Source organism: Rhinolophus hipposideros (genome assembly GCF_964194185.1).
Source record: "Rhinolophus hipposideros genome assembly, chromosome: 19".
Lineage (NCBI taxonomy): Eukaryota > Metazoa > Chordata > Mammalia > Chiroptera > Rhinolophidae > Rhinolophus > Rhinolophus hipposideros.
In genome coordinates, this window is record NC_138065.1 from 35,649,477 (window position 1) to 35,676,075 (window position 26,599).

Below are 26,599 nucleotides of genomic sequence, written 5' to 3' on the forward strand. Positions count from 1 at the left end.
AGTTGGGCTCTATAGAGCGGAGGGTTTTATCTAGGATCTGGTCTTCCCAGACCCTCTCTCAAATGATAAAGACAGTGAACTGGGGGGCTGGGGAAAGGGTTGCCTGGAAGGTCAGCTACATGGACCAGGTGAGAGCCTGGGCTGAGGCAGAGCAGAGGAGAGAGCAGGCCAGGAGCTGATGAGCAGGTGGACAGTTCAGAAGTCACATTTATGGGACTGCATGTGGGGGAAGCCTTGGGAGAGCTGTGCAGGGCAAGGACTAGGTGATGAAGAAGGTGTTTTAGCAGCTGTATGACAAATAACTAGAGAAAGATGGAGCCTGACATACAATTCAATTCACCAAGATTTTCAGCAAGAGTCAGGAGACGGTGAATGTAGGGAGAGCTATTTGCCCAAGACTAAGGAGTTTCACAGGATGTGGAGCTTTAAATGCTGAAACCAGACAGTCCCAGGCAAATTGGGATGGCTTGTCACCCCGGGGAAGCAGTCTGGTGAGGCCTGAGGGAGCCTGCTGGAAAGAGGTGAAAGAGAAGGAGGGTTGAGCCCTTGGGGTGGAATTCCCACCTGCAAACTTTAGACTTGAATGGCAAAGGCAGAGTGAGTGGCAATTTAGTTGTGATTCTAGTACCTTAAATTATTGTCTACTAAGTGACAACTGCTGCCTGAAAAATGCAAGTAATAAAAATATGAATAAGTCCCCCCAATCCAGAGGAAAATTAGATGTGTTTAATCATACACGAAACTGTGAGTGATACTTCCTCTACAGGACAAATATAATAGCAAAGAAAGACAAATCGGAGATGTGAGAGGTTCTAGCTGAATGTAGACTCAGGGAGGAAGCAGGACGAGCGTCTGAGCTAGGTTTTGAATTGAAGGCTGGATTGGGTTTTGATGGGAGGGGGTGGAGTAGGTGAAGGACGTTCTCAGGGAGAGGACACATGTGGCAGTAAGTGTATAGCATATTCCGTAACTGTCATCCAGAGGGTTTGGACGTCACACAACAGCACAGAAGTGCGTTGTGCAGTGTGGCTGGAAGCACAAGTTTACACAAGATCTCGAGTCTGGACTCTATTCTCAGTCTGTAAGGAACCATCAGAGGTTTTAGGAAAAGAAAATGACAGAGATCAGAGCTGGGAGGTCAACAAACTATTGTTCTTAACCATCTGTGTGAAGGGGAGTCTTACCCCCTGGGCTGTTACTTACCATCAGCTCACAACCTCTACCAGCAGGATGTTCTCTCTCATATCGAATACAAAGCTCTTTTCTGAGATCCTGCTGCTTTCTGTGCTTTGTGACTCTGTCAAACAGAGTTCCGCTGGGTTCTAAGTAGACATTACTCATGAGAAAGCAAAGGAAAAGGATAAATCACTCTGAGAGTCAAAAATTAACAAAATACTTGGATCTTATTCCAAGAACCAGTCAGGGGAAGAAACACAACTTCCACAAGAACATTTCTTACCAAAAAAATATTCCTGTGCTAGGCAGGTATTCAAGGAGGAGGAGGAAGGGGGTGGAAGAGTAGAAAAAGGGAGAAGAAAGGGAAGAAGAGGAGGAAAGGCTGGTGTCCTGAGTTAAATTGCATCTCCCCAAAAGCTATGTCCAAGTCCTGACTTCCACCCAGGTCCAATGAATGTGACCTTATTTGAAAACAGGGTCTTGGCAGTTGTAATTAATTTAAGGATCTTGAGATGCAATCATCCTAGATGTCAGGTGGGTCCTGAATGCAATGACTGGTATCTTTGTAAGAGAAAGGAGGGGGCGAGGGGCAAGGGATGAAGGCCACTTCCACATGGAGACAGAAATTGGAGTCATATTTCCACAAGCCAAGGAACGCCAGGAGCCTCCGGAAGCTAAAAAGAGACGAGGCAGGATTCTCCCCTGGAGTCTTTAGAGTGAGCATGGCTGCTTCCTTCAGGACCAATCACTGACGAAGGGAAATGCTGTGCGCGCGCGCACACACACACACATGCAGCAATACTGCTGGCAGACAGACCCGTCCATCGTAAAGCCCGTAAGCATTCCGCCATGGGTGTGAGAGGGGTGTGCATGACATGTGCAAACCGTGCCTGGCTCTGCAGAAGGAGATGGCAGCCAAAGCCCATGCAGCGACAAAGGGGCAGCTGCTTGCTCTGGCCCCTTTGTGACCCTGAACACACAGAGCAGTCACCAGCAGTGGGAGAGAAGGAAGGGGGGAAGCCCAGGGCATGGGAGGTGCTGGTCCCGTGCATGGCACGGGACGTGCCTTTGCCCCCTGGCGACTTGGAGCTGGTGGCAACAGAAGCGCTGCTTGAAATGACTGGTTATAGATCCCAAGGAGTTTTGTTGCTCGTGACCACAGACAGTTAGGAGCTGCCTCCTGCGCTAGTTCAACAGCCTGGAGCTGAAAGCATCCTGCTCAGGTTCTAACGTGAGAGAAATGTCAGAAGGAAATTAGGAAGTGCTTAAACACACCGCCCAGGATGCAGGTCCTGGCAGCTTCCCAGCGGCCTCAATATGTGGCATAATCGTGAAACAAAGCCACTCTGCTGCTGGATTCATCTGACCTCGAGGCAGACGGACTGGGGAAATTGGACTTGGCATGCGCGCCCTTCCCTGGGTTTCTCTTCCAGCCCAGCTCACAGTTTGGGGTGAGCAAAAGCGTCTGCCTCCCAGGGCAAGAAATTCAGCTGTGCAGAGCAGAAACCAACTCCTCTCTTCAATTAGTAATAGTTGCAGAATCCACTTATCCTCCTCAAACTCTCCAGTCACCGTCGCCTTTGCCTTTATTTCTCAGCCCCCTTTCGTTCCCTTCGCTCAGTTCTTTCCCCAGATCCTCAGTGTTCTAGAACAACAGAAAGTGGCTCCACTCAAAGCAAATTTTCGGAGTTCTTCCCAGAGCCAAGTGAAATCCAAGTAGAGAAGGTGTCAGAGAAAAGCAGCACCCTTTACATCTCCTGAGTTTTGTATCATCATTCCTTTTATGAAATAAGGTTAAATGAAGCTCCTATGGCAAAATTCCTCCACGTGGCAGGCAAGGCTGTCAGTTCACCGCATGGCAGGCTGCTAGCTACGGAGCCCTCAGTGGTGTACTTTTCTTTGTCAGGATTTTCAGTATTTTCTAAATTGGACTATAATTGACAAATAACATTCTATTAATTTCAGGTAGATGACATAATCAGTCAATGTTTGTATAGATTGCTAAATGATCACCACAGTAAGTGCAGTTAACTTACTGCACAAGGATTTTCCGTATTCTCTATCATTTCCTAACTCTGCAGGTGTTCTCTGCATTTTCCTTGTTATTCTTCTACCCCAGCCATCTGCTGTAGGATTTGTCCCATACCCAGGGAAGCCCTCTCCCTGCGTATAGTCAGCGGGACCCCGCTTCACGTCTCTGTTCATCCAGATGGTTAGAGAGCTCCAGCCGGGTTAGTACGATCATCACACCTCACCAATAAGAAACACCAAATGTATGTCCAGCCTGAGGACTGCAGGATTTCAGGGGCTATAAGGTAATCTTCATGTCTGGTTTAAGCATTTGCAAGAAGTGTGCTGGGAAATACAACAGAACACAGGAGTTGCTAAAACACGGAGGGTGCCAAAAAAAAAAACACACCATAGACACATTTTAAGAAAGGAAAACTGTATTAAAATTGTAATACTCAACATATACCGATCACAAAAGATGAATACAAGTCACGTTTGACTTCTGCAATTACAAGAGGTGCTCAAAGTGGTTACCATCAGCGTCCAGACACTTCTGATGGTGGCGAACTACTGCTTGAGCAACATTGACTGAAGTGTCACCCCTGGTAGCTCTCCAAGGGATAGACGCCACCTTCAGCATGCTGCCTGCAGCAAAGGGCTTTGAAAAACTTAAATCTGTCATGGAAGATATACCGGCTCTTGCTACTACAAGCAGCCCAGGTACAGTGAGGTAGATGTAAAAGCCTGAAATGTGAAAGCTTTGAGGCATTGTCAGGTCTCTAGAATACTACCAGGTTCAGTGGAAAAGAGTGTGGAAGATACATGAAGCTTACTCTGGCCTCCTGAGAGCATCATGTCCTAGGTCATGCTGACCCAATTCTCCTCGGGGACTCTAGATACCTCCAAAACAGGCAGATCTCAAAGTTGTCCAACCCTGTATGTCTGGGGCAAATTCCCCGCTGGTGTCTTCTAGCTACCTCCTCTTAGGTAAAACCAGGTGGAGAAGGAGCAAGAAAAAAAATTGGGGAATGGGGAAACTGGCTGGTGTTTTCCCTTAGGAGGCCCTCTCTTGCCAGAGTCTCACTGATTAGTGATTCAGATTCACTATTCTCCCATCACCCATGCAAAGACACCTTCTTGCTGAAGTATCAGCAACTAAATCAACCATCTGTGTCTTGTCCACCATGAGGCATAGCAGTGCTTTCCATGGGGCATAGAGGTGCCTTCCATGAGGCAGAGGGGTACCCACAAAGGACTAGACTGCTCACAGCCAAGTAAATACCCCCACCCCGCCCATCAATATCCAGCTCAAAAGTTCCCTCCCCAAAGCTTTTGCTATCTACCCCTTGGCCAGAGAAGGCCTTAGACTCAGGGTGACCATATTCCTGCTCTGATGTGAAGGCTTCTCCAGAGCCCTGGCCATGTTCTGGGCCATGGCCTGAATCTTCATAATGGACTGAAACAAACTACAGCTCAGAATATTCCTGCCACAGACCACAGCAAGGCTGTCTGTGGGACCAGAGCAGACCCACATGCAAAAGAGAAACTTGTCAGGAGGATCTCTCTGCCTCATTTTGCTTCATCTTTGGATTAGGTGACTTGTCTGCATCCCCTTCTCCCTTCTTGAAACAAATGCAAACCTTCTAATGCCATCAGCCATCCAGTCCCGCAGTGCTGGGGAGGCCCAGACCCCCAGAGGCAGCAGCCAAACGCCTGCTCTCTAATGGAATTACACAGGAGACAGGCAGGGCATGCTGGAGCCTCCAAAGCATCTGGCTGACAGTCTCCTCTGGGGGAACGGAGGGTGCCTGAGTCAGGGCTGCTATCTCCGGATCAGTGACGTGGGGTCCCCATCTAGAGGAGGGGCACAAAGGCAAGAATATGGTTTTAGTGACTACCAGACTTGGGCTCAAATTATAGCTCCAATTCATTATTGGATCTCGGGGAAAATTATTTAACCTCATTGGACCTCAGTTTCCTCATCACCTAAATGAGATAATAATGCATAAAAAGACTTTAGCACATACACTCAATAAATGGGGGTAATTAGTATTATTATTATTTTATGTTGGCATCAGATCTCTATACCCAGGGCCTGGGGAAAAGGAAAGGAGCAAGGGATGGTATGAGATACAGGGGCAAAACTTCAGAGGGAGAAAGAAAGATAGGTCTCTCTACAGACACCATCTTATTAGAGTCAAGGTTTTTAAAATTTATAGCAATAACAAGAGGGGAGGGACATGCCCCATATTGGTTGGTGGACTTGTATATTCATTTGCTGATTGGTTGATTGGTTGGCTTGTCAGCTGGTCCATTTGTTGGTTCATTCATTCATTCATTCATTCATTCACTAAGTACTGAATGCTTACTTTGTATCAAGCTCTAAGAGTGCTGATCAGGACAGAGAGGTGAACCAGGCAAACAAGGCTCAGCCCTTGGAGCTTCTAGACAGCAAAAACAGCACACAATGCAGTGAATTGGAAGTATAATGAGAGCTACAAAGAGAAGATGACTAGTGCTTATTGGATCAACAGACAGGAGGCCTCACTATACGAGAGATTAAAGAGAAGATATGTGGCGTCAGAGACCTACGGTGGATTCAGAATGTCACCTACAAGTCTAATTTCAGGACAGACAGAACAAGACTGTTATGTGACACTAGTAACAAGCAAATTGCAACCCAGGACGTTTGTAGTCCTCACTGCAAACCAAAATTGGGCGGGCCCACGACACACATTCTATCAGAAACTGCCTGCAGGGACATCTCGGCTGGGAGAACTTTTGTGTGAGCTGCGGGTGCACGTGTTCACAGTCCCATTGGAGGGCTTGACCTAACATTTGCTTCCATCAATCTAATATCTTCGAAGGTAGTTATTATTATGACAGGCTGCCTGGGTTCAAATCCTGACTCTCCGTTTACTATTAGGTTGGTGTGAAAGTAATTGCAGTTTTTGCAACTGTTTTTAACCTTTTAAATCACAATTACTTTTTTTTTTCTTTTTTTTTATTAGTTCACAATTACTTTTTCACCAACCTAATAAAAGCACCGGCTGGAATGAAAACCTCCATGACTCACTGGCAAAATTATAAGGACATGCTGAAAACCAAAGAGCCAATTTTTAAGAGTGCAAGGAGTACTTCAGCGGGAACAAGAAAGCACAAAAACATAGCAGGAACATGAAATTTGACTGAGCCAATAAAAGAACGAGAAAGTCACTTGCAAGAAGGGTCTTTGAAGCAAAGGAGAAAACATCCTTCACAGCCTTTTATGAGCTCACATGCTGCCGAAATGAGGACAAAAGATTCTTTGGTAACATAAGGCTGGCTGCTCACCAGAAAATGGAAGGGCTACTGGGCACTTGGGGCAGGTAGGGGAAAGCTGAGTTCAGGAATCTATTCAGAGAGCCGGGAGACTTGGCCAGTAATCTCTGTTCAGGATTTAACTGAGGATCAAATGGGTAAGATTCCCACTACCAGCTTCTTGATGTTTCACAGACAAAACCTATCCATTCTACAGGTCCCTGACCATCTGAGCCAGAAGAGACATCAAGGAGCATAGTCTCTGTTTCCTAAAGCTCTTCTGCAAAACCCTGGTTCTGACAGATGTTAACAGCTATATTACAATAGATAATAGATACTTACCAGCATAATTCAAAAAAGCGTTCAGGGGCCAAATAAATGTGAAAAACGTTGGGCTAACCACCTAAGACATCAATCAAGAAGCCGACGTGCTTACTGAGGACAGAACCCACGCTCAACCCTAACTCCTTAGCGTGACCCTCTTTATTATGAGTCAAACACAGTTCTAAGAAAATATTATGAAGGTACCTTACTCTCCAAAAGGCAACCTTGGCCTCACAGTCTTCTAAACTAGGTCAGATCTTTTCTAACTTTATCACAGTGTGTGATAAACACACTGTGTAACACTACACCAAGATGGATCAGGTAAAGTACAACTTCCTTCCCCCAGCACCTTCCCCACGTTGGACTCTCCCATTCCCTGCATCCATTCTGTTGGAAATGGAAATCAGATCTGTGATGAGTCCCACAGCGCCATTCTTTACCGAACCTCCCTGATAATCACCTGGTGCTCTGGTGCTACTTGAAGGGCCCAGGCACAGATCTGGGAATCATCTTCAGAAGACATTTCTAGTTATTAAAATTCAGCCCCGACTCCTCTTTTAAAATTTTTAGCACCCCATGGGATCTCTGCATTTCCAGAAAAGCTAAGCTCATCAATAACAGTAATGACAGCAACACATATACTGAGAACTTGCTATGTCAAAGCACCCTTCCAAAGTACTATTACTGCCCCTGTTTTATAAATGAATGGATGGGGGCCCAGAGAGGTCAAGTAAGTGGCCCAAGGTCACGAAGGAGAGCCTGGATTTGAACCCAAGTACTCTGCCTCTAGAGTCCACATGTTTGACCATCACTCCCTACTGCCCCCCTATGATTCCACTGAGCCATTCCTACAGATAATAGGAAGAAACTAACTCGACTGTGTACCTGCTCCACGTGAGGCACTGTGCTTGGCACTTGGTCATCCTTCCCCAGAGCTACCCTTTGGGGTAGACAGTACGACTGCACAGAAGAGGAACAGTTGTACTTGTTCAATCTACCCCCCTAATCCCCCAGCTAGCAGGGGCGGGGGCGAGATGTGAAGATCTAGCTTTAAAGCCCATTCTCATTCCAGAACTTAATCACTTCCTTAAAAATGGCCAGATGTAGCCTGACCACCTGCAGTTTAAGTTGATTTATACATAACGAAGCATGGAATACTTACATTACCTCCCACCCCCGGGATCACGATTGGGTTCTGCTATGTTCTGCGGTCTAGGGAGGACTTCTGAGCATTCATGGAAGGTTGCACAGGTCCCTAACACCACTCTCTGATCCTCTTGAGGATAAAGGGACTTGGCTTCGATTAATATTGTGTTGTCCTGAAAGAATTATGATCTTATCACTCACATTGTTTCCTTCCTCCACCCCTATTCCAACACCCTGATTTTATTATCTTTATGGCTTGACAGTCTAATAGATGATTTTAATTCCACAGAAGCCCTCACTATGGAGGGATGACAAGGAAAATATGGGCTATGTAAAGATCATTTAAAAAATTTAGGCTGTGATGATTGAGTGGCGAAGGAGATGCATTTTTAAGCACCTTGCTTTGTGGTCTCTTCATCTTATTAACCTTCTACAAGAATTTGTTCAGGGAGAAAACCGAAAGGCTTTCCAATGCCACTTATTAGCAGAGTTCTTTCCGAGTTCATCTGATGTACTCTTCTCCAGAATAAAATTCCTTTTGGTTAAAGAAGGCTAGAAATATATATACAGTATTCAAAACAGTTCACTATGGCAACCTCAGTTTTAGAAAATAGGCATTAGGAGGCCCCTGCTTTGAAAGCGCCAGTAACCATAGTCCCAGCTCCCTCCCAAGGGAAGGGCCTTATCAAGCTAAGAAAAATCCATCGTGGAACAAATTAATATAAGCAAACACTGTGCAAAACATACTCAAATACACAACAATATTAGCTTTAAAAATAAAGGCCCATGCACAGAAAATTAGAACCACCTTTCCCGTTACCATGGGATGCCAATCATCCCATGCCTGGCTGCTGTGAATTACCTGCTTATCTGCCGGGCACCATTTAAGTGTGGAACATTTCCTCTACTGCGCTAAGATGAGTGGAAAGACCCACCCTCGTAGGTAGCAGGAGGGAATGAAACCTCGTCCCAAGTTGAAAAGAAAGTAGCGCCTACGTGAAACACTGATTAAAGAAAGGACCTGGTTATGATAAGCTAAGGGAAACCAAGCATGAACGCAGACCTCCAAGGGGGGAGGAGGCTGAAGGTGGAGGGAGGAGATGGGCAGTAGGACGAGAAGGAAACAAATATGTATGTATTGAACAGTTCCTACAGGTGCTATGTCACTATTAATTTTTGCTGTTTTAATATATGTGATCTTCTCAATACACCTGATTAGGAGAAACTTTTATTAGACCCTTGTTCCAGATGAGGAAACTGAGGTTTAGAATAGTTCAGTTACTTGCCCAAGGACACACAGCTAGTCAGTAGTCAAACCAGGATTCAAAGCAGAAGCTGGTGGTCTGTCTAGTAAGTCACTAACATCATGGCCAGGTGGGCTGGCTGCCTAACCAAAGTGGGTATGTCATGCCTTCCCAGCACCCGCAGCAGTGGTGTGCCTGTCCCTATAAGGGGACACTTCTCATGTCTCCCAACCTGGGATGTCCCTGTGATTTTGCTGTACAAGGTTCTGAGTGTGCTGGGGAGTAGACAAAGGCATTGGAAATACTCTGGAGGCAACCTGTGCCACCCCTGAAAAGTCAACAGGCTGGGAGAAGCAGGAGCCAACAAATGTCCACATGGGAAAAGCGGAGAGCCATACTTCAGGGAGGCCGACCGCAGGTCCCCATGCAAGGTTCGGAATCTGCCACTTCTCAGCGGGGGGGAGGGAGGCTTGGAAAATGGGTTCTCTTCTCTGCTGGGTCCTAGTTTATTCCCTGGAGAAATGGGGTTGCTTCTGTGATGTCGTTAGACCAGACTGAGGGTTTAGTAAGCTGACATAAAACACATATGAACATTCTGACAGAGCTTGCACAATATCTGGAGTTGGTAATGTTACTATCAACAGGGCAAAGCTCTGATTGCAGACAGAAGATGACTTGGGGCCTGGAGGAAAACGCCAGGAGAGCCACGGGTCTGGGATGAGGGAGGAAGGCTCCTCCTCCCGTTGTTTTCATGAACAACTATATGCCCTCTCCCTCCAAGGAAACAAGATGCTGTGCTTTCCTCTTGGCAAAACTCTGACTCCCTGGTGACTGACATGAGATGTCAAAACAGCCCGATTTTTCCTCCATGGAGGGAACTGGCCAAAACAGAGGGTAAGTGCTGACCTCTCCAGTGGCGGGAGCTAAAAATGACAATGAGGCCAGCACCGTGTCCCTTTCTAGATGAGCTGGCCATTCTTTTGCTGCAAGAGGTGCAGAGAACCCTGGGATAAAGTCTGCCCCACAGGATATTCAGCAGAGCAAGGACCCAGTATAAGCAAAGGCAGAGGGACTGCCTGTTTTTATTTTCCAAAGGCAGAAGATAATAAAGAGTAGAGTAGAACAGAGCAGGGTGTCAATTGGACAAAACAAAATCACAATTACTCACAATTTAACTGAGCACATACTGTGTGCCAGACCCTGTGTATAAGAGCTTTACCAGTATTATCTTATTTAATTTCCACAATTATCCTACAACATAGAACTTTTCATCATCCCATTTTACAGATGAGGAAGCATTTCTAACTTGCAGAACACTAAAGGGCAGAAGCAGGAGGCAGACCGAGGTCTCCTCTGTATCAGAGCCCACAGGCGAGGAAATCCAAAGGTGAAAATACTGGATTGGTCTCCAGATTCTGCCTCCTCATCCTCACCTATGACCTCAGGTGTCTTTGGAGGAAATAGAGAAAGGCAACAGGTCCCTTCCTGAGTTGAGTCCCAAGAACACTGCTGAGAGCTGGGTGGTGAGCTGGATTTAGAAATAAAAGGATGAGGCTTAGAAAACAGAGGCCAGGTCAGGCCATGAAGTTGTGAGAAGCAGGAGGAGTCCTGGTCAAAGAGTCATTTCATTTCTTTCATTACTAACCCAGCTCTGTGAACTTTCTGTAAAATGTCCTATTTGTGAAATGAGGGTGGTGGCGAAACGGAAGAGAGACTGCATGGCCTTCCATGCCAGACTGAGGCACCTTTCAGCTCAGAGTTGCTGCTGCACAAAGGAGGAAATCTACAAGATCCACCAGTTCCCCAAACAGATGTCAAAGGCATTGTGTTCTCAGGAATCTTTGGAAATAACATGCTCGATTTTGCCAACATAGAAACAGCCACAAGAATACACTTCACTTTGCCAGGAAAAAAAACAGCTACAAGGATAATTCATGCATGTAATGTTCTTGTCTTCTATGCCCCATGTAACTATAAATTAATTCTCAGAAGGGCACAAGGAGAGATTACAATGGCAATACCAAAATGACAAGCCTCTTTTTTCCAAGAAAAAGAAAGCCTACCTCTTTACATAAAGCATCTTACTGAAATTTTCTTGCATCCATACCAGACTCATTGGCATTTGAAATTAGCAAGAAATTTAAACATCAGTTGATTTGACTCTCCAGGGGGTACCTAAGTCTCCTCTAAATGACTCCAAAGGTCACCTAGGAGATCCCTAAATACCTTCAGGACAAGAACTTGGTATCATTCAAAGCTGCCTATTGCGTTCATTGCATTGAAAAGATCATCAGCTCTGAGCTTTTCCAAGGTCTTTCTTATACTGTCTGCAGCTTTGGCTCCTGCTCTGCACCTATAGCCAGCCATACAGACCATGCCTAATGGTCCTCCACAATAGAGCTTCAAAGATGTGGCCCCTGAGTCTTCCCTTCTACAGAGCTGTCAATCATTCTGGACTTACAGCAACAATCCAGTCACTGAGGTGTTGTTTTTGTTGTCATCCTTGTTTTTTAAGGCAGATTTGATCCAGAATTATTCCAAGATGACTACTCCTTCAAATAACCCACACTGCACATTTTCTTCAATCTATCTTACCAGCTACACTGAAAGCTGATTATAATCAACTTGCTTTCATAAAAAGAAGGAATAAATCAAAAAATAGACTTTAAGAGAAACCACTTGACTGAAAGTATCACCAGCAAGCTTATCCGTGTTCTCAGATAAACAGGGGAGAACTGTAAATGTTCCCTTCTCCATCACTGCCCATGCCCCACTGGAATTTATAGGACCAGCTCTCAAACCACAGAACCATAAAAATCATCTAGCCGCAACCTCACATTTTATGATGTGGAAACGGAAGTCTGGACATCCCATCACTTTCTCCTTGCCATCCCCAAATGTTTATTCATTCTCAGTACTGGGTTGAGTCCTGGGACACCAAGACCCTGCCCTCCCCAGTCTCTGAGCAGAGACTCATAAGGCACTGCAATTCAAGGGATTTCAAACAGGAGGAAGCATGTTGTTGGGGTAACCCAATGACAGGTCTTTGGAACCTTGCAGAAAGGACCTGGAAGACAAAAGGCTGTTTCCTTTCTCTGTGCCTTTCTTTGTTCAAACTGCCCCTCTAACTGAAACACCTGCTCTCCCTCATTTTGGGAGAAAACTCATCCTGTAAGCTCAGGTGTCACCCACAGACTCTTTTTCCCCAGCTCCCCCTTTAGCTGCCCTCCTTCTTTAAGCTCCCACAATCCTTTGTACAAATCACACTCATTGTATGTAGCGTCACGTACTGCACTACCCTTCCTGTGGCGGTCTTCTCCATTAGAAGTTAAGTTCCTGGAGATAGGGAACTGGGTGCTACTCAGTTTTATACATCTGCCTAGTTCAGTTGGTCTGCCCAGGGTTTGATGAATGAACAAATAAACATTTTTTTAGAATCTTAAGAGTCATCAGGCGTTTGCCACACATAGAAGGAGGGAAGAGAATTCTAGGCCCAGGAAGCCACATGCAGAGGTACAATGCTCTGAAAGGGGGTCGCGTGCCTGCAGAGCTGTGTGAAGGTCTCATGGCAGGATGTTCAGGCCATGGGAAGAGTGACAGAGGCTGGGGCTTGGGGGTCATGTTTGGGACAGATATGAAAAACCATATGAGCCATGCTGAAGCGTACAGACATTATTCTGTAGTCAGGGAAGGAGTAGAAAATCTTCACAGAGGGGAGTGACATGATCCAATTCGTTTTTAAGGTCGCTCACATGGCCAAAGGAGAAAGCACTGCACTGAGGACAGAAAGGCAGGAGGGTGTGTTTGGAGCCTGCTGCTTGGTCCGGGACATGGGGACGGTCTGTACCAGAGCTGTTGTGCTCTGAGAGCTCAGAGAGTCCTAAAGGTAGAAGCACAGTGTGGACTCGGGTTTGAAAGCCTAGGTGAAACCAACAGGATCTGATGAGTAACCTGAGGTGCGGGAGAGGGAGAAGTATGAACAATAGTGCCAGGTTTCTAGCTTGGAACCCCAGGGAAGCACAGACAATGTGAATAGCAACAGGAACCATGAGAAGAGGAATGGTTTTGGGGAAAAGATTACGAGGTCATTTTTGGAAGGATCCTATGACAATCCTTCCAGACGATTTCAGTAGGTCCAGAGCTACCTTGTTACTCATTTAACTAAAAGAGACAAAGTACAAGAAAATCAAACACGAAAACCTAGAGTACAAGACAAATATTTTAATCCTCACAGAGTCAGATGGAGCAATTTTGATGATGTGAAGGCACAAGAAACAGCTTCAGATGAGAAATCTTTAGGTTCTTAAAACTACTAATGTTTCTCGACCAGTGACATTGGCAGTTGCATACAACTGCCATACAAATATCGTATACAAATATTCTCTAGGACATCAGATTCCATATCTTTCTTATTTTCTGGAGCCAATGAGATAATTTTCATATGTTTTAAAAAATTATATTACCAGCTGACTGATGTTCTCACACCACTCAGTGGATCCCAGTCACCACGGAGAATTCAGTTTACATTCATTATATGATCCCACACAGCCATTGGGTTGACTTATTCCTCTTTTCAAAATGCCAGCAGGTCTAGATATCGATGGGGGCAAAGCCCAAAGATACCAGCCTTGATCCATCTTTTAATCTAGCAGCATTCCTGTCTCCTTCATTTTATAGCAAATGCTCTGAAGACCAAGCAACAAATACAACCTCTCTTGAACCAAGTGCTCCACTGAAATAAACCAAAAAAGGACTTTCCTGTTCCCTGGTTATCCCAAGTGCGCAGGGACTGGGGTTGGTAGAGAAGAAACTGAAACTGCCAGCTCACCCTCTTCCTCAAGTTGTACGTGAGAATGAGGTTCCGGGAGAAGGAGTGGGAGAAGGCCGTGTAGAATTCCAGCACTTTCTGCAGGGCGTCCCGTTTGATCACATGCAGGTCACAGTAGGTCAAGGCCCTAACGTTGGCACAGGACTGGGCAAGGGTGGCTTCCTTCCAGAACACATCTCCAAACACATCTCCTTTCCCTAAGGAGAGAAAGTGGTGATGAGGAAAGTGTCAGCCAGGAGGATCCGGCCACCCAGGCTGCCTTCCCCCTGTTCCCCAGAATTGCCATCCATTCAGCATTCTGCAGCTTGGGCTCAGAAAAGGCAACACTGATTTTAGTTGGAACCTTACCAACATGCAACTTGAGAAACTTAAAAATACCACATAACACATGTCAAAGTTTAACCAATGACATCGGGGTCATTAATATTACCTCTTGAACATCCTTACCAAAGTGGGAACCCCCTGTGATTCTTTATCACACCTCCATTCTGGGGAAATACCAAGCATAATCTGTAATAATATTTCCTTGTTTGCTTGTTTATTGTGTATCTCCCAACATGAGAGTTCATGGGTTTTATCCCTTCATGCAACACAGTACCTGGCACATACTAAGTGCTCTATCTGTATTTACAGTCTAAAGGGAAGTGAGAAAGGAAGGCAAACTGTGGGTCTACATTAGTGTGACCAACGGAGAGGTGACTAGTGGGCTGTCACGGGGATGGTGGACTCTTTATCGGAGCTGAAGAACAGGAGAGGTCTCCTCTGTTTCGGATGCTTGCTCTATGTGGAAGAAGTCAGGCAAGAGTGACGTACATCCCAGCCCATGCTCAGTCCGCTACCATGAGGTTCACGTTTATACGGTGCCCAGGCCTCACCCTCTCTCCCATGCCTCCTCCATATTCCTCACCCTTGCTAATTGCCCTCTTGGCAGTATAAAATATGGGCCTTATATAAATGGCATCTCCAGCATCCTCTATGCCTAGCATTCCACAAGAGTGTATTTCATAAATCAATAGAGTGCTAATCCCACAAAGCAATCTTCTGGGTCAAACTTCTATCAACCTCCTCTAAATATCTGCTTTTCATATCTAGGGATATTCTTCTTACTCTACCCAGCAACCAACACTTTCACATATGTCTAATACAAGGCCTAATTCCTTGCATGCACAGGCTCTGGCTGTACATTGCTTGAAACGTTGATTATCTTGCCTCTAAATCTTCACCAGGGAGAAACACAAATTCGAATCCCCAGGGAGCCTGAGAAGCATATCCAGGGAGAGAGAACAATATACTACAAGGAAGAAAAGTAGTTCCCACAGCCCTCAGAACAGTTGCCAGTCCTCTACCCACCTCAGTCATACTCTGTGGCTGGAACCAGGTACCTGTGACTCAGTATGATCACCATGACTAAGGAGGCAATTAGACTTTCAAGTACCTAGCGAGAACTTAACCTTTTCTCAAACACCCGAAGGTGTGGTTCCAAGTAGATAAGGTATTCCATGGGCACAGCCTTCTCTGAGCACTCCCACCATGTGAGCTGAAAAACAAGTATACTAGACATATTACTGCACAGTTCTCTACGTGTTTGTGAAGTAACATATAGTTCTAATTTATGAAGATGGTTTTACTGACTCAATATAAGTAAGATACATGCTTGTGGAAACTTTTCAGTAAAGGAAACTATGCTTTCAAAACTGGGTTCCTTAAATTCCCTCACCAGGTGTGTGATTCAATCATCTGTAATATGAGTCTGCTAATTTAGGCCTGGGGCCAGTGGACGGGAATGTTTCCCTGTGTGGAATGCGACCTGGCTTCCAGGGAGATAGGCTCATTCGGTGTGTGCTCCCTATTACTGAGTTCGGCCAATGCATTTGTACCTATTAATCCTTCCATAACCTACTGTACACTGCACTACAATGCCTCTGCTGCCTTGCTTCTCTATGTAATCTCATACCTTTAGAGAATGCTCTTCTTCTGACACACATTATGGCAGATAGTCAAGACATGGACCTCATCAGTATACTGCAACTCAAGAGGCAAAGCTGAATTCCCTTTCCCTTGAATCTGGACCGACCTTAGTCCCTTGCTTTGACCAACAGAAATGTGGCAGGAGTGAAGTGCTGGGATTTCTGAAGCAAGGCCATAGGGAGCCTTGAAGCTTCTGCCTGAGTCTCCGGAACATTTACTCTGCAGATGTCCCCTCTTGGAACCCAACCACCATGTTTTGAGAAGAACAAGCCACACAAGAAGTCACATATAAGTGCTCTTTGGTGGACAGCCAGCTGAGCTCTCAGCTGGCAGCCAGCCTCTGGAAGTCATGTGAATGAGCCATCGTGACCACCCAGCCCAGTCGAGTCGTCAGATGACTGCAGCCCCAGCCACCACTGGACTGCAACCATATGTGGGACCCCCAAGAGAGAACTAACCCGCTGAGTGAAAACCCACAGAAGTGTGAGAAACAATAATGCATTTCTTAAGCTACTAACCAGAGGGGTGGTTTCTACACAGAAATAGATCACCAGAACACACACGATCATACAGCTTGAGGCTGAGAGGCCCGTGAGAAATTACTTCATAAGTTACCTAATATTCCAGTAGAACATGTCATAGTCCCAGCTCTGAGCTGGCACCCCACTTTCTTCCCTAAAAGAATGAGACAAGAAAGAGCAAGGAGTGGCTCTAAAGGGCAGATTTCCTGTGTGAGCATTTTGAGTACCAATGAAAAATGCAGATTTACAAAATTTGCCGTCTCCTATTGGAATGTACTGGGACATAACTAAGCCAGAACTATGGCGAGCAGAAGTGCATTGGCAATCTTGCCTGATTCTTAAAATTACTTCATTTAAATAAGATCTAGCCTCTGAGCATTATACTTCTCAAATGAATTTGGGAGTTATTTTTCTAATTGCAAAAGAACACATAAAGTAAAATAATAGCTCTTCATGTGTATTTAGCATATGAATTTATCTGTAAAAATTCAGTTTACAGACAACTTTTCAGGGGCATGCGTGCTGCTTACAATAAAGTACAAGTGGTTGAAACTATCACAAACTAAGTAAGTGTGTCTTTAGAAATGACAACATTCCCATTGCAAAAAGTTTTCCAATTAAAGATTTTGACAGAAACAATAAATGGAGGGTAGTTCCTACCCCAAAAAATATTTCACGCTAGGATAATCATGATTAATCTGTAGGGTCTAGGAAGTCTCAGTGTTGTCATAACTTGGATCTGATTTTCAACCCGAATTGGAAATCATGTAATCTTTCTTTTCCTGTCAAGGCAGCATTTTGGATATAAATTATGTTAGTGAGATTTAAGAATGTGGTGGCAAGGGACCTGTCAGATTCCAAACAAACCGGAGACTATTCTGGCAAGTGAGAAATGTATTTATGACACATATAACTTGGGAAAACTGTCAAAGGGAAGGATAGAGAGCATTTGGCGGCTGCTTGTAAGGTACACACATCACTGGAAATGACTTCCCAGGTCAGCTTGCGAATCAGAGGCAAGGACAAGCCCTACACCCACACTCATCTCTTGTTCCCAAGTGTGAAATAATCATTCACTGAAGAACAAAAGGTACCTCAGTACATGCAGCAATCAAACTACTTGAGGCAATTGGCTTATTGATTTATTTATTACACCAAGGCACTGGGTGCAGACTGTTAAAACCTAACATTCCAAGTTTCTAAAATATATTCTAAGCGGACGTTCTGAGAGAAGAAAAGGAGGAAAGTAAAAGTAAAGTAAAAACAAAAAAGAGAGAAGGAAGGAAAGGCAGTCTAATCAAAACTCTTAGCAAGCGTCCCTGTGATAATTATCCCTCCCCCCGCCCCTTCCCAATGATGTGTAGCTGCCCCTCCACTTCTGCAGGGGCCATAAACAACCTTATGGGGTACGAATGTGGGACTGAAGAGAAAACATAGGTGGGAGGTGGGTCACAGAGCTGAGGTGGTACAGGGAGAGGGAGGGGAGATGTCTGCAAGGGGCACAGAAAGGAGAAAATCAAGACCCTGCAGATAGATAATCTGATTCAACCAAGGGCAGAGGCTGAACGTGGAGGAAGGTGGGAATGAGGGGTTCGGAGGGTTTAAGAGGGATCAAGGCAAATGCATGAGGGGGCCCTGAGAGGGTCAAGCAGCCTAGCCGAATGTTAAAGAATTGCAGAGAAATTCTGCTCTGAAACTGACAACCAAATTTGGAACTCTCCAGAAAAGGCCCTGTTTATTCAAAGACAGGCTCTGAGTGAGCTTGGCAGGCCAGAGGGGAAAGGGCAAAAGTAAAACATCCAGCGGCTTCTCTTCATTATTGCCTATTATATGCTCTTATAAGGACCACTCACAGTGGTGGTCTGTACTAAGCAAAACACAACTCTGCAGTTAAAATTATTAACTGCTGCTCAAGTCAGCAACCATTTCTAGACCCAAACCAATTAGAAAGAACTCATTCAGTCATTCCTGCAGCTTTTGGCACTCACTATTCTGGGGGCTGAGGTATAGCCGTGGAATGACAGACGCAATGTAGTGAGAGAGAGAGACTCAGGGGCACGTAACACGAGAGGATCTAAGGTTAGGGGTGAGTGCAGGAGGGGTATCCAGCTCAGTTCAAGGAGTAGCAAGAGGCTTTCAGGAAGATGTGCTCTCTGAGCTGAGACCTGAAGGATGAGTTCATTAACCAGCATAAAGATGTAGCACACGGACGATTTCAGGGACAGGGAACTGCGTGTGCCAAGGCCCAGAGGCACAGGATATGGCCCGTCAGCAGGACGGAAAGCTTCTGCCTCTGGAACACCCCAGAGTGTGGATTATCTGCTCTTTCACTGAGCTGTAGAAATGAGTGTTGCCGGCGTATTTGTAATACTTTGGGGAAAGCGCCTGGTCTCCTCAGTCAGCTGCAGACTCACCTGTGCACCTTCCATATTCTGTACGCAGTGCGTGCTCTACCAGTTTGTTGAGTCCTGGACTCAGTATCCTGTCGGGGGCTCCACTTGGCAGTGCTGAGAGAGGTGCCAGGATGTAGGGGGTGGGGACGGCCAGCCCCTCAGCCCACCTCAGTGCCTTTATTCCTCTTCTCTGGGCCATCAGGGAGTCCTTTGTCCTCAAGCCATTTCAAGGCTGGAGGGACCTTGTCAGTCACTTCATCAGGATGGTGAAATGTGGCTGCAGAGACCCTGGCATAGCTGAGAGAGACTCAGGAACATCTGTTCTCTCTCCTGGCCCCAGGAGTAATTCTGCTTATGAGACACAGAACAGGGGCTGCATGGATCATCGCCGGCAAGCCCTGAGCCGACCATGTGCACACGCACGGGACTGGATGCTGTGGGAGGACAGTGATGTACGCGGACACCCTTTCCTGGTTGTTAGAGACACGGCTAAGACACAAAGGAAATTCGCTGCCCTGGTACTGCCCCAGCTCATGTTCCAAGTATGTTATCATCCACTCTCTCAACACACGCTTCAGGGCCAGACAAGATGGCTTCAAGTTCAGGTTCATCTTGCTGGGGCTTGAGCAGGCCTCTGCCAGCTTCTCTCCCTCACTCTCTGCCCTCCAGTCACACTGGGGTTCTTAGAGTCCTGCCAAGTCCAGCTCCTCTCTCACCTCAGGGCCTTCCAAGCATTGCCTCTCACACTCTACCCAGCTCCTTGATCTAAATAACTGCTGCTTCTGCTTTGAAAGACACCCGAACATCCCTGACCCCTTGACCAGGGCAGCTCCCCATCACATATGCCCTCTGCTCTCTGTAAATACTCATCATGCCTGTGACTGCTGCCTTCCCAGCAGTGTCTCTGGCACACAGCAAGCACTCGATGGTTGTTGAATGGATAAATAAACCCACAGCACTGGGCATCTCACTAGAACTCTCCCAGTCTCGATTTACTCAGCTATTGTAAGGTTGACATGAAATGACGTGAACAAAGCACTGAGCACTGTGCTTGAGACGCAGTCGGTGCTCGTTAAATAGTAGCCACAATACACGCAGAATCTTTTTAACAGCCCTGTGAAGCAGATTCCACAGGAATCATCAGCCCTGCTTGAAAGAGAGGAACATGAGCTCCAGAGAGATGAAATGACGGCGCGTGACCTCACAGGATTTCCCCAGACTGCCATGCGGCCCCCCTGCTGGGAGAGGCTATGCAGTGCTCCCACTGGGCTGTCCTCTGTATCCCCTCCCTTAAGAAGCCTTCCTCTTCGGTCAACATTTAGGGAGATGCAAGGTGATGAGAAAAAAAATCAATTGGAGATAGCTTTGGCCTTAGAGAACTAGGGCCCAGGAATCCAGCTGTTCTCTAAAACCAATTCTTTCTTCTTATGGTCCTAGAACCCATGAGTTTTAGCTCAGCACAAAAAGGACTAGAATAAGACTGCAGTGCAGCTACGTGGGGCTATTTGTCCACGTGCTGGTTAAGGGGAAGGGTGCAGAAGGGATGTGGGCAGCTTCTGGGGCACGCTCTGTCCTGCCCCTCTCCTCACCTCCCCCTACCTGGAACAAGGATGTGTGTTCTCTGGGGCCGGGAGGTCAAGGTGCCACCTAGTTAGGATGAAGCAAGAGGCTGGAAGGAGGCTGGGTACCCATACCAGCTCTCGTACCTGGACTGCTACATGAGAGAAAAACATGCTTCTGTCTTATCTAATAAGCTTTTGTCTCGTCTGTCTTGCTTAAACTTCTTTTTTTCTTTTTTCTTTTCCTTTTTTTTTAATAATTGTTACTGGGTTTTGGTGGAAACAGTTGAATCCGCACCCTAGCCAATTCAGGAGTCCACGGTTGAGTGGGGCAGGGCATGTCTTGCGCTGCAAGGGGCAGGCGGATACAGGCCTTTTTTTACCTGTTCCAGGAAAAAGTACAGGCTTCCATGCATCTGACAGCCTGAGTAGTGACACGATGAAGGAGGCAATGGAAGCATATTCAGAGCAAAAGCTCCAGAGACCTGAGCTAAACACCTTGGAAATACCCACCCACCCCCCAGCCCAGCCCTGGCTGTGGACCAGGGAGCCCGGATCGGCTGAGAACTCACCATGCATCAGGCCAAGCGCTGGCCAGGGACCCTGCTTCAGGTACACACTACGTGCCTCATCCCAGAGGTGCTGAAGTCCCAGCCTTCAAGCTGGTTGTGGAATACGTACCTCCCTCACATGCACTGATGGCTGTTCCCCTTGGAGTTTCAGAGATCATGGGGAAGAGTGGGTAAGCAAAGTTTGGACACCTTGTAATTTTTGCCTTTTCCTATATGTAGTGAAGCTACAAAGCCCTTCTTCTTGTTCTTACTGAGTAAATAAATAAATAAACAAACAAATGCTTCTGGCAGTCGGCAACCTCTGCTTCATCTGCTACAGTTTCGGGAAGTCAGAACGTACATCAAAGACAGACAGATATAAGGGAAATCTCATCAATTTGCCTTCCCGGCCAAGCGGTGAAAATATGCTAGGAATGAAGGCTTAGCTTTAAGTGCCAGGTCTTATCTGATTGTGTTGTCGTGTCGGGTGTTGAGTCAACATGTTTTATTGAATTTCTTCTGCCAACAAAGAAATAGGGGACTAGAGATGCCGCGGAGTCCTTGGCTCCAGGAACAGGCACACGTTTCACCACACATCTCAGAGGGGTGGCTTCTTCTAGAAAGGCCTGCTGTCATTTTAGTTTTCACAGGAGAGTTCAGAGATGTTTAAGAAACATTTGCCTTCTTTGGAGGTTGGTACAAAGGGGAGTAACGGTCACGCTTGTCTGCAAACCATCTGTGGATTAGAGATGGGACACAGCATGGCTCAGCCACATATCTGGGCACTGAAACCCACACAGGAACCTGTGACATCATACACGAGGGCTGATGTGAACTGCGTCTGACTCTCTCCCAGGCAGCTATTGGCTTGAGAGTTCCCAAAGGTGGGGTTACATCTCACCATCTTTGCACACCATTGAATCCAGTTCAATAAGTTGGCCTCACCTATAATGGATCAGTCAGTGTTCCTGTGATTAAAGGGGGTATAACAGAAGGATATTACATTGTCTCTGTATCCAGGGGCTTACACCATCAGGAGACAAAACGTACACATGTGTAACAACGAAGCATAAAACAAATAATGATACCAAGATGGGGGGAGGTTGGGCTGGGCCGGACTACGGAGATGTCATAAAGAAAACGACAATGGCGCTTCTGTGGTGAAGCAAGAGAATTTAGAGAATTTATGTGAAGAGATGGATAATTTTTCCAAGCAGCAGAGGGAATAAGCTGGATGGCTGGGAATGAAGATAGCTGGTATATGCTATGTTCCCCTTTCTTTCCTGGCTCCCTTTCTTGGTAGTGTTATTTATACTGTCTCTACGCTCTTATTGTGAAGGCGGAACAAGCTACCCCTGCTCCTGATGTTTCCTTCCGGGAAGGTGTCATACTCCAGTGGCATCACATTCTTGGCCTCTCTCTTCTTCTCCTCATCTAATTGATGAGTTTGGAAGGAGAACCTGCCCATGTGTAGGCCAGCCCCTGTTCTCTCTCCTCAGGATCTGTCTGCCTGCAGGAAGCGTGTTCTCTCTGTCCCTCCATGCCATGAGATCTACAGGGCAGACCCTCCCAGGGGTAGGTTTGTGCTGGTCAATCCCACCAGGGTGGGCTCCGTTCTGGGGACCAATGCTGAGAAGACTGCATGGATACAGATACAAAGCACATTCTCCAATGTTAGCTTTATTAGAAAAAATAAAAGGCAATATTTTATCTTATACCTATCTTATTTATTCTCTCTCGGCTTGGAACTCTGGGGGGATCTATGCAATTTGTTAAACACCCCTCAACCCAACACCCACCTCTCTTCATTTCTCAAGCTACTCTGATCTTACTTCCGACCCCCATACTTCACTAACACTACTCCCACAATAGTCAATAATCACTTCCTGGTAAATCTAAAACACATATTTTAGTCTTCAACTTATAATAGCTCTTTGATTCTAACATACACTTAAGTTGTTTAGCATTTTTTTAATCTCCGGAAGAATGTGTCTTACAATCAACGATAAGTCACAGTTTACTTAGCAGCATTCTCTCTTAGTGGGTCATTAAATATGAGCGTGTCTCACAATCCAAGGCATCCTCTAGTCAGTGAAATATGGTTGGTTCCGTAATGTTTGAAAATGCCTATCTCCCCTCTCCTTATATTCTGTGATAGCCCTCTCTGCGGGCCTCCCCCCTTCTGCTGGCAGTCCACCTCAGGCTCCCATACATGTCCCGTATACACTGGTCTTCCTCAAGGCTCCGCTCTACATTGTGTTGCTTCATGCCCTCCCCTCTCTCCGTGGGTTTTCCCAGCCTCTCCCCTGGCTTCAGTGGCCACCTGGATCCCAGTGATCCTCAGGTGTATACCTCCAGCCTAGATCTCTCTGCTGATACCAGAATCTCCCATGGGCACTTTCACTTAGCTCAAACCCACAGATCCAAAATGGATCCCGTTCTCCTCCCAGGTAAACCTATCCATCCTCCAGTGTCCCGCAACCCAGTGAAAGTTGTCCAAGTCATTCCAGACTCCTCCTTCTTGCTTGTCTCCATAGCCAATAAGTGGCCAAGCTCTGATAACTATGAAATATCTCTTGAGTCTGTCTACTTTCCTCCATTTTCACTGCCATTAAGTAAGGTCAGGTTACTCTCATTTCTTAGCATCCTTCTCACTGGTCTCCCTGCCTGCTACCCATTCTCTTCGGAGCAGCCTGGACGGTCTTTCTAAACACAAATGCAATTCTGTCACTCTTCTGCTTTCAGGTCTTTGTAGATGCTGCCCCACTGCCTGGAACACTCCCTCTTTAATCCCCTATCCCAACCCCCACCACTACTACAGCACCTGGTGGAAGTCAGGTCCACATGTAGGCCTCAGCTCAGACACCACCTGTGTCAGGATGCCTTCCTTGATTTCTCCTGGCTGGGCTGGGTTAGACACCTGTTTTATAAGCTCCCGTAGTATCCTGTTCTTTCCCCTATTATAACTCTTGGCACTGTATTATAAAACTGCATATGTACTTGTCTAGCTCTATACCGGGTGTGTCTGTTTGGGTCACTGTCATATCTCCAATACCTAGCACTACACCTGGTATATTTATGGAATGAATAAATCAACACATCAGTGAAAAGATGGGTCTAAATGAACAACGTAAAGTGGGCCAGGATATGAAAGACTTAGAGTGCCTTAGTCTGGATGAGTTGAAGGAGAGAATTGGTCCTCAGTCTGAGTGTAAGCACCTGAGTAGCTACACTGTCAGCCTGACTCAAGAAGGAACGTGCTGGCCTGCTCAGAAACACTCCTGTATAAAATCGCTCTGATCCAGACTGACGCTAAGCTAAAAATTTACAGACAAATTTTAAAAAGGAGAAATAAAGATAATGAATTTCAGAAATGACCCTACGATACTAAAGTTCTCCTTAAAGAAATTACAATGTCACCCAAATATGGGTCACCAGCCTTCCTTGCGGAGACTATACTAAGCATTAGCAAACAATGCCGGCATCTCTATCTAAATGGGGCCCACCGATAAATGGTTAAATTAGAACAATGCTTTGGAAACAGGACAATTCTCCTTCTGTTCTTCACAACTGCAATTCCATAAAATTAAATTAGCTGAATGTCGCTCCAATAAATTATACAGACTACAAATTTTCCACTGAAAGTAGGTAATCATTTTCCAGGATCGCTATAGATAATTGAACATTGACTTGATTTTTCCCCTTCCTGTTTATAAAAGAATATATGGGCACTGTAGAAAATAACTGAAATATATTGAAATATAAGGCCACCATCCAGAAAACTTTGGTTAACATTATACGCACTTTCCGTCTTCTTTCTACTCATATATGTATTTTTATGTAGTTGATGTTCCTGTATATGTAGTTATATATTCTGCTTTCCCCCCACTTAATATTATTTTTGAAACATTTTGCATGCTAATAAAACTTCTTATATCGTGATTTACCATAATTTTTTATTTAACCAATCCCCTCTGTCTGGGCACTAAAGTTATGAGAATTTCCTTTAGAAATATCTATTACCTCTAACCAGTGTCTCCAGGGACTACAAACCAATTTGTAAAATTGCTTAAGCAAAAACAAACTTAGAAAAGAGAACCTGGTCCCAATCCCCACCCTCTCTCCATCAGGTAATATATGTATTGCCTGATACAAAAGCTTTTGCATTTCTGAAGTTCTAGATTATTCATACTATACCTCCTCACTTGGAGTGTGGATTTAATAAAAATTGCTTTGGTTGATGGAACAGCTATATGAATATTAATGTTTGGTTGGAATATTAGAGAGACACTTAAACATAGCTTCCTCCTCTTGTGCTGAGCATGAAATTACCTTATGATTCAAATTTTATTATATGGTGCACAGCAGTATTGTTCACTGGGGTTCTTCAGCTAATCCCCTGGGCATGTGGAGCCATGCCCCACAGAAGATGACAGTGCGGGAAGTGGGGGATGGGCCCTTCCAGCTCACAAGAATCTTGGGAAGCATCTCTGTAAAGGACTGAGCTTCTCCACCTCCAAAATAATGAGTGTTTATATGAAACTGCTGCTGCTTTTTAAACCTTTGTTAGATAGCCATTCTGTTTGTATTGCCTAGTCATTCTCTTATTCAAGAACTATTTGAGAGAGAGGTTGGGCAGTACCTACTAAAATAAATGTCATTTTTTCTGACTAGATCAGTAAATAACGAGAAATGTTGACAGGACTTTTTTTGGGGGAAAAAAGTTATTCTCTCAAATTGTATCCCAATAACTAAAAATGTTATGTCAAACTTGGAACGATGCTGACTTTCTCAGGATCTACTTTAAAATTAAAAACTAAATTTACTGATTTTGAAAGTAGCATATGCTCTTTTAAAGACTTCAAAGACAAATACTAAAAGCTGAAAATAAAAATCTCCTACAGCCTCACAAAGCAAAGATGTCCTCTGTGACATGGTAGAGAAGTTTGTGGGTTTTCATCTACAAATGTTTCTACCCACATATCTGAGATCCTGTTGCATTTAAAAATTGTATTTTACTTACTTTATTTATTAAGAGTTTCTAATTTCACTTAAAATTCCTTGTCAGCATTCTGAATGCTTATACTCCCATTTCTTCTGAAATGTTCTGAAATACTTGGTCATTTAGAAAAATACTCACATGCTCTCTTTGCACCGGTCTTTTTCCCCCCTATTCTTTCCTCTGAATCCTAACTCTCTGTCTTAAGCCCTGGCTTTGTTTTCCAGTTCCAGACCCACTTTTCTGAGTAGTTGTTGAACACTCCACCTGGCTACTCCGTTTGCCATTAAAGGCAACAGGTCAAAGCCAAGTCCATCCCCTGTTTTTCTCACTGTCTCTTCCTTCCGATGGCCTTCTTGTTACTGATGCCTCCATCTTCCTACTTACTTGAATGTCAGAATCATCTCTCTTACTTCCCTCTATCTGCTGCCCACAGTCTATGATTCACCACCTTCCAGACTCTCCTTCCAGAATATCTCATCCTCCTGTCCCTCCCATCTAAGGTTGCCAGATTTAGCAAATAAACATTCAGGACACCCAGTTAAATGTGAACTTCAGTTAAATGGATAATTTTTTTTTA

At 45.3% G+C, this 26,599-nt stretch overlaps 1 protein-coding gene across 3 annotated transcripts in view; it reads right to left on the minus strand.

Moving 5' to 3' along the window:
* Window positions 1-26,599, minus strand: part of KCNH1 (potassium voltage-gated channel subfamily H member 1) — a 335,068-nt gene that overhangs the window by 58,146 nt on the left and 250,323 nt on the right. For all 3 annotated transcript variants that reach the window (XM_081026796.1, XM_081026798.1, XM_081026797.1), the window contains one exon: window positions 14,029-14,225. In XM_081026796.1, the coding sequence (XP_080882922.1) occupies window positions 14,029-14,225 (197 nt within the window). The remainder of the gene's footprint in view (window positions 1-14,028; window positions 14,226-26,599) is intronic.